Source organism: Erithacus rubecula, assembly GCF_903797595.1.
Source record: "Erithacus rubecula genome assembly, chromosome: 2".
In the NCBI taxonomy this organism is placed as follows: domain Eukaryota; kingdom Metazoa; phylum Chordata; class Aves; order Passeriformes; family Muscicapidae; genus Erithacus; species Erithacus rubecula.
This window is the reverse complement of record NC_136685.1, coordinates 89,035,851-89,045,255: the sequence shown is the minus strand read 5'-3', so window position 1 is coordinate 89,045,255 and position 9,405 is coordinate 89,035,851. Positions and strand designations below refer to the sequence as shown.

The 9,405-nt window shown below is 36.3% G+C and overlaps 1 protein-coding gene across 7 annotated transcripts in view; it reads right to left on the bottom strand.

Moving 5' to 3' along the window:
* Positions 1–739: 739 nt before the first annotated feature.
* Positions 740–9,405, bottom strand: part of PROX1 (prospero homeobox 1) — a 49,763-nt gene continuing 41,097 nt past the window's right edge. For 5 of the 7 annotated variants that reach the window (XM_079297540.1, XM_079297541.1, XM_079297542.1 and 2 more), the window contains one exon: positions 740–6,547. In XM_079297540.1, the coding sequence (XP_079153666.1) occupies positions 6,359–6,547 (189 nt within the window). In that variant the 3' untranslated portion in view covers positions 740–6,358. The remainder of the gene's footprint in view (positions 6,548–9,405) is intronic. The other 2 variants (XM_079297546.1, XM_079297545.1) reach the window with 1 other exon arrangement.

Sequence of the window (9,405 nt, the reverse complement as noted above, 5' to 3'; positions counted from 1 at the left end):
AACACAGACAACTGTGTAAACCAGAGGTCCACTCAACCCCAAAATGTTAAGATATGTATGAAACAGCTGACACAGAAAAGAGCAGAAGAAAAACCATGAACTAATAAATTTTGAAGAATTGTGTAGGAACAGAGTATTTATATGTAGTGCTGATGCATACACAGCTTGAAACATAAGAGATCCATGAATGATGGATTGTAACAAAAAGAGCAGAGGATGGTATCTGGTCACTACCCTTAACAAGGCTGAACTGGTAAGGGTGACAAATATGAACCCAATGTGAACCACCCCAGCTCAACAAGCACTATCCCTGCATTCACCCAGCCTGGGGAACTCCCTGTTGCAGGACACCAGCATGGCAGGCATACCCAGGAAATGATTAAACAGTGCAAACAAAATAGCTCACATTGGCTCCATTTAATTTAAAGGGCTGTCTATGCCTCAGACATAGCAGGTCTCTTCCAGGGAGTTATTCCTTGGCAGATAGACTATTGCAAAATAACATTCATTATCTTAACCGGCGCTGTGCTGGAGGTAGGACACCCAGGCCATCAATCATTATATCCATTTTGCAAGAGGGCTGGTAGTTTCATTAATAAATAATTTGAACTAAGGGGAAAAGAAAACCTTCAGAGGACCACAGTGTTAGGCACAGGCAGGCCACAGCCGAGCGGGCAAGGAGTTCACCTCTGGACATGGGGCAACGCAAACTTTTGGAAATAAATGTAAACAATGGCAATGAGCTTGTAATTTATATTTTATTTTGCACAAGCTTGCATATATACTGCACATACATTCAGTTTAGAGAAGATGGAAGGCACACAAGGCAATTGAACTACTGTATCCTTTAAGTGGTACAAAGCAAAAAGGTAAAAGTCTGGAGAGTATACAAAAGCTTTAAACACACAAAATAAAATCCACCCCCCCCAACATTTTTCCTGTGTTTATCTTAAATTTAGTAGCTGCCAAGCTAGAATTGTAACTTTTTTTTTCAATCAATTGTCTACTGCACCTTTTTTTTTCCAAACGGACAGGGGAGTCTTATTGTTTTATCTTGTCATCAATTAATATTACAGTACATCCTTGGTAATACAAAATTGTACACCTTCATCAAATAAATTAGGATAAATTAAACCAATAAATTATGCAAAGTCTTCAGAACAATAGACGACAACAAAAAAATCCACAGTTGAAATTGCCTCTAGCTAAAAAATAAAATAAAAAAAAAATCAAAAATTGACTTTATCAGTTCAGTTATTGTACTATCTTCAAATTAAAGGGTCTTTATTACAAAAGAAAGAGCTTAATAATGCTATTTACAACATATTGCTAAATAATATAAAGGCAGTGTTTTGTCACTTTTGTAACTATATACATATGAGTAATGGCTGGGACAATATCAGTTTAAACCTTAACCTTTGACTCTTCTGGGCAGCATTAAAACCAACCTAAAGAGGCTTTTTTTCCCCCTCCTTTTTTTTTAGTTTCTGACTCTTACATGATACATGATAATGAGATGGTTATTGTGTTTGTCTACTATCTTACTCGAGTGGTACAATTAATGCAGAGGTATGGATTTTAGAGAAAAATGTAAGCTCACTGTTTCTTCTAGATTTGTTTCTACATATCCCAGTATTTGTGCATTTGGAAGGTGGCTGCTTTGGGAGAGAGGTGACTGTGGCTCAGATGAAAAGACTGAATAAAGTCATAGTGCCACCACCTTTCATACACTAAAAAGGATATTCCTAAGAAGATACAAAGGTTAAATACCAGTTTTCATCCCAGCTCTAAATATGAGCATTTTCATCTTCAGTTTATAGATGGTTTACAACCAACAGTTCTACAGAAAACAAAATTGCATTTCCTTCAACAGAACATTTAAGTGCAATACAGTAACTGCTTACTCATATAAACCAGTTACATTCCTTAAGGGGAGCTTTTTGAAAACAATGCGTATCAGAATTTTCAAACACAGAGTTGGTACCAGAAGGAAACATTTGCACTATTAACACCAATGATTGCTATATAATACACATGGCAAATATAGTTTTTGCTTTCACTTCTCATGTACAGTGCTCATTTTGGGGGTTTTGTAAACCACTTTCCATTTTTAATATATATATATATATATCTTTCTGTATATATATATATGTATAATCTTTCAATGCTGCTGGTGAAAATCCTATCTTTAAAGCCACAAAATCTTCACCTTTATTTCTTAATTAATATTAACCTGTGGAAAAAAAACATTTTTCTATTAACTGACTTCATATACATAGAAAAAAATTCTGCAATTTTACAGAAACTGTATTACCCATTCCCTTGACATCTGATGAAAGAGACTTAACTTTTAAAAGTAGAGAGCTGGATTTTCAAGAATGCTTTCAACTATCTACACAGTTACTGTAGTGTTTCTTATAAATTCAACAGATGTTTTCAGAATGTAGTTATTAAAATCTTATGTCTTTATGCAAGAACAGCCTTAAGGTTGAATATTTACATTGCTTTATAAAAGTTCCCCTCGATTTTCAATGTTCACCCACATACCTGGTACAGTAACAAAGATTCTGCAAACTTAAAACACTTTAATTAAATAATACTCAGAGGCACAAAGCAAACCTCAGGAATACATGGGTGAACACTTCCTTAAATAATTACTACATTCTAACATCTTCCACGTGTTTACCATTAAATGTGAAACGTTCCCATTAAACAACCAGAGATACAGTAAGAATTAAATGTTTTGTAGTTTCAAATAGAACATTCTTTTCACAAAACATAACAAATGTCTAAAATAGGTTCTTAATCTAGATAGGAAAAAGGTAAGCTTTTCACTTCATACGTATCTTTTTTGTGTGTGTGTGTGTGTTTTTGTGTAAATATACATACATATGCCCACACATGTTGTCCTGTGTGTGTGACCACATACGTATCTGTATATGCACATATGTCACGTATGAAATATTGCTTCTATACTACTTTTCATCAGGCTAAGAAAACACAAGATTTGCACCACAGTTACAAAAAATTGGCTTCTACAAGAATTTTCAAAACTCGAATGCTGCTCAAACAATTGAGAAAAAATAATTTGCGTTATCAAACTGTTCTAAAAATTCTCTTCTTCAAAAACGTATTCTCCTGCTTTGTTTTTTTTATTTTTTTTTTTTTTTTAATTTTTAAAAAGACACAAAATATGCATAGCTATCAACATTATGTCAAACAGCCGGGAAAAAAAAAAAAAAGTCAGTGTTTATTGCAGCTGTAGTAATTGAAAAATAAAGTTTAAAAGATGAAAATTGTAAGCCACAGAAGGCACAAGAACAATTGTACTTGTGGGGGAAAAACTGGTATTTTGAAGGATTTTTTTTATCCTTCCGCTGGTGCATTTAAGGTCTAGGCACAGACTATAACCTCAAGTTTATATGCAGAAATAAATCTGAATTAGCAGTAAATGAATGGCAAGATGGGGTTTCTACATGGATTTTGAAATTCTTTTCCTATGTAAACCTTTCATTGCAATAAAAGTAGCCTCCTGCCTTTTAGCCATTTTTTAGTGAAATAATATTGAGATCATTTAAAAGAAACTGGGTTGGATTCTACTTAGAATTTAGAGCAAGCTATGCCATGTATTTGTAATTTTAGGTGAATTGGGAGGCACAAAGGCAATATGGCTATAAAATGCAGAAAAATCACATAACTGAAATGATCAAATTATCATTTATTCCTTTTTCAGACCAAGGAGGTTTTTATTTTGCTTTTAAGATGAAATTACTATTCCTAATTCCTATGCCTCATTTACTATTGAGATTATACTACCCATAAATAAATAAATAAATGCAACAACATCAAGTGTTGAGTACACAATTTCACTTATTTAGATTATGTGAATCCCATTGCTGCCAAATAATAATAATAATATTAATATTAATAATAATAATAATAGAATAATAGAATAATAATAATAATATAAAGCAACGGTAAAATCACAGGTTGAGATGGTAGCTAGTAGTATGTCCACATAGTATGATTAAAGTATGGCTTTGCTTTCTTATGTCCAAGGTAACAATGCAAAGTAATATTTTGCATCTGATGGTATGCCAATGATGAACTTACTGTATTAAAACTTGAGCATTTTATGCCACTTCTTCCCATAAATCAAAAAAAGTGCATGAACACAATTTTCATCCTTTCTTACTCAGAATTCATTGGAGTTACATCTTTATGAAGTGTAATGTTTACCAAATCATGCACACACAGAAAAAAAAAAAAAAAAAGGAAAAATGAAATAAAGAAAACAAAATAAAATTAAATAAAATGTAAGGAAATAAAAAGAAAGAAAAAAACATCCTGTCTACTGTAAGGATACGTACAGTATTAGGTACTCTCAGGGAGTCTAAGATCAAGATTTGTTTTGCTTTTAATGCATAGTGAAAATGTTGGCACTTCATCCCATGCTATTGTCTGCATTGCCTATACTCCACAGATACTGCCAGTGCTTGAAAAGAATGACAGGGAGTCGGAGGATTGTGCTGTTTAATTTGAAGTCAGCAGGTTTTTAAGGCTTTCTGCTAACAATAATTGCTTTCATACATTTCTGTCTATCAGCAGTATTTGTAAATGAAGTGAAATTGCAATGATCAGGTCAGCTCTTCAGTCACATGGGTAAACTTTCACTCTCCAAAGTCAAAATGTAATTTTAAAATAAAGAAGATACCAATATCCTCAATGGTCTAAATATAATTCACGGCTAATTAGGAGCTTCCTCTAGATTTAGATTGAATTATGTAGGGGAAAATAGTATTGATGTAACAATAAATTCTTACTGCATCCGTACAAAAGACGACAAAGAAAATGACAAATACAGTGTGCCATAGCATATTCAACCTTCCCCCAAACTTCTGGAGACAATTTCTTTCTGAAAACATGAGAAAAGGAGAGCCACTGAAGAAAGCATGAGAACTAGCAGCTAGCTTTCTTTCTTCCTTTCTGTCATATCGTGATGTAGCATTCAGGCAAACCCAGATCCACCAGGGACTTTACACTAGTCATTGCTCAGGTTTTGGTCACCACTAGCTCCAGCTTCAGAAGACAAGTGCAGCCACATTGTTCAAATAGATTTTTTTTTATTTCTCTTTTTCTTTTTTTTTTTTAAGCTGCACTTACTGTAATTTTAAAAATCCAATTTGGCTATCTGAACCCTGCATAGCCAGGAGGACACTGTGATTTTTGTAAAATGCTTGATTAGATTTTTATGAAAATGTAATTTTTATTCTTCTGATTAGGAAAAGACTAATTATATTTTATAGCTACAAACAAGCCTTTTTTTTTTTTTTTTCTTTCCTTTGCTTCAGCACTGTGAGGTGAAAACTCTTCTACTATATCTAAGATGGTTCAAAAAGTGCTTTTCAGGACAGATGTCAAATATGGACAGGAAACTGTATGCTGGAAAGGGGATTTTGGGGGCAGAATGGACTAAGAAAAGAATAAATGTAGGGACTAATGCCACTTAAAGTAAGACTGAGGCATGGCAATATACGATGTTGAAGGTTTCATTTTTACTCTATGGAGAGTGAAATGCTTCCGCTTTAGTAAGCTGACCATATTCCAAAATTAGTGTGGTTGATACAATATTGTGCATGAATTACTGGCCTAACCCTGCAAGAACAGTATTTGATTTGTGCAAACATCCCTTGCTGCAATTTAGAATAACAAGAACCTGGCATGTTGGTTACTGGTGCAGGGTATCTGTCATTTCTGTAAGGAAAACATGAAGCATAGGGTTTGCTTTTTTGGGCGTCACTTCTTGGAGTGAGTACCTAAAATAGATGTATATTTTTTTTGAAGTATGAAACAAAATCTAGTTATTGATTAAAAAGTATATAAATACAAATAAAAAAGCTCGAAGCTTATGAAGTGACTCCACAGAGTTCAGACCTTTAGCAGTATAAACATAATATAAACTTCATTGTCTGTAGTATTGTGCCATGACATTAGTCTCACCAAGACAAAATGCCACTTTGCAGCAAGCAATAAATCTGACAAAGCATTTTTAAACATAATGCCCTAACTTGCTAAGACAGGCTTTTACACGCTTCCAAACTCTTCTCCCTGAAAATTAACCCCGTTGATTCTTCAAATGTTAAGGGTCTCGGGCAAAGTAAACCAAAGGCTGAAGTAAAACAACCATCCCCTTGGAACTGAACGAAAACTTATATCCAGGAGGGATCAGTCTAATTTCATATACATATATATATGTATGCCATACACATATATATGAAATTAAAATAGAGACACACATGACTTGGGCATCAGAATGGGACTGCTACTTTCATACATTCATAAATAGCTGCTGAACTCTCTACTCATGAAGAAGCTCTTGTAGGCAGTTTGGGGATTTGAAAATCTCAGGGACCTCACTGTCCAGCTTACAGATGACCTTGTATATGGCCTTCTTCCAGGAAGGATCAACATCTTTGCCTGCGATAATGGCATTGAAAAACTCCCGTAACGTGATCTGAGCCACTTCCAGGAATCTCTCTGGAACCTGCTGATACAAGGAGACAATGGCATTAATACAGTTTTCAATTTCAAGTCTCTGGTTCTTCAAAGGAAACTGAGCTAAGTTCTTTCTTTCAGAAAGGGGCTTACATAGCACCTGCATTTTCTAAATGTGGCAGCCCTCTATTCTCTTATGCAAAGCTGTTATATATAGTACTATAGCAATAACTTTTATAACATGTGTTAGAGATCTTTGTAAAGTCTACTGACAGAATGTAGGTAACAAAATGTTACTGTCTGAGTTGGGAGGGTAGGGGATTTATAGGATAAAATTAGCAGGAGGGGAAACCAGCACAATTGTCTTTAAGGAAAGAAATCTCTGCTTGATATTTTACCAGTGCATTTATGGTCATGTTCCCCTCTCCGTGTGAGAACTTATATGAAAGTTATGCATGCACAGGAAGCCCTTTGTACCTTTGTGCTTGACTTTGGTCACAAACAGTGCTGAAAGCAGTCAAAGAAATGGGGTATCTCTGAATGTTTGTAGTTTAAAACCAATCAAGCACAAAAGCCTTCAGCTAGTGGCTTGATTCTGTGGCTGCTTATGCACAAGAACCCCATAAACCAGCTTTCTCAGGAGACACTATGGTCTTTCCTTCTTTTTCAGGAGCACACAAATACCACCCTAACCTCTTTAATGGGTGCATTGTGTTCCAAGTGGCTTCTGAGCTGGGATGCTTTAAACTCATTCTTGGTTTCTAAATGTTACTGTCACTTCACAGGTGAGTCAAACACCCAGCTAGAATGAACACGCCATTCTCACAAGCCCCTAAACAATGGGTGAATGTTAAAAACCACAGTTACCTCCAAACTTTAGTAATTAATTCTAAGTAGTTGTCTCAGGCACCAGCACCACCTCACCCTTTGCTTTAAATGATTCAAAAGCAATCACTCTAATGAACTGCAGGGCAGTTGCAAGGTTGAGGTAATCTCCATAAAGGTATTATTTTCCATTTTTATCACGGAAATATGGCTTCACAGCTCTAGAACTGCTAATACACGGCCGGCCAGTGGCCAGCATGCTCATAATAGCAAGTATTCCCTCACTGCTGTTCTTTGTCCCCTCTGGCAAGAGGAGTTCTCCGACCTGCACTAGGAGCCACTTGAACCATTCCCGTGGCAAGCAGACACTTGGGCAACCCTCACTGTTTTACTGAATTCATGTCACACTACCAGATCAAGGTCAGCCCCTTATTCTCTACTTCAGGCTTTTCTTCTTGTTCCTTTAGAAACCACTTTCAAAAATCTTGTCTGGAAATGTGTGTGATCAATGTGATATGACAGAGCTCACCTGTCATTGTTAGGGAAACACCAGCAGTTTGATAGCCACGTTCTGCCATCAAATAAGCATGAGATCAGCTCCCCCTGACACCAGCTGATGAACTCTGCTTCCAGAAGCCCAGAGAAGTCCTCTGACTACCTCTGAGAGTGAAATCTGGTCCTCACATGTTTTTGGGGTTTTTTTGGTTGCAAAAGCATCTGCGGAAATTTTTCATTCAACAGGGTGCGCAGAAAGACACATCTTTACAGATGGTCTATTCCAGCAATAATTAAGAGAGGAGAAATTAACTATTATGTTTCACTTACTCCAGCTCAAAGAAATTACTTAAAACTCCCCATAACCACTCAGCTGTTCAGGCATTTGGTACCATGTCTGCAGAAAATGCCATGTTTTTCTCATTCTTGCATTGCTGTAAAAACTTTACATGCTTTTCTGTTCATTCAATTCTATGCTCACAAACTGTTCATCACCCTTGGTATTGTGAGGCACTGAAGAAGGGGAAAGAGTTTCTGACTACATGATAATAGAAATCAGGAAAAAGTGTAGATAACCAAATTTATGGAGTGGACACAGATGTTAATTCATGAGAACAAAACCTTTTGATTTTGGTATCCAGTGCAGAGGACAACACTAGATATTTTTCTTCCCTCCCAAGCTGCCGGAGATGAGAAAGAGGCAATTACAAGCACCTGCATGAGAAGCATGAAGTCAAAATGCACAAAATATTGCCTCTCCTTCCTACCTCGTGGGTACACCCATGACAGCTTTAAGCATGAAGTAAGAACCTGGGTTTTAAGTTGGGCCTTTGCCAGTCAATTTCTACCTGTGCATTTAAAAGTTTTCCAGGTACAGGATGCTGCTTTCTATGGAGGAGGCAGTGTGAAACCCCTGAACCCATAGCTCCCAGGCCTTCCTGGAAGTGACATACAGCCTTCACTGTAGTGACACACTGGCTTTCTTTTTAGACTGGGAGTTGTCTTTTAAGGTCCAACTTTATTGCACCTGAATCACATCTGCAGGGTCAGACCTCTTTGAACCTGGTACAACAGGCTGCAGAGAGCAGCCCACAAACAAAACAGTGAACAAACCCAATAATGAACAAAGTCCTGTGCAGGCTTTGAAGAGATCCAACTTTTCAGCTTTTTCTTCCTTGGAGGCTGCATCTTGTAAAGTTGAGTTCCTAAAGATCACCCCTATTCCTAAGGCATTAGAACCATTCACAGCTCTTTCCTTTTGGGATGTTATTAACAATTTTTCATGTCAGACTGGATTACACACATTATTTTGCATGTTGTAATGTGAATTCCATTGTGATTAATCCCACAGGATGGTAAGTCAGCCAACACTTTTCCTTTCTAGAAAGAGTATCTGCAGTGGTTTTTATTGTTTGGGGTTTTTTTAGATAAGAGAGAACTAGTGAAGTCCAGAGCCTAAAAATAAATATTTAAATGCATGGGTAGATATATTTTTCAGTGGGCAATTAATCAGCCAGCCATGTTAATTATGTGTCTGGGGGTGGCATTTCCCTGACCCTAAGTGATGGCAACCTATTCAGTGCATCTTTA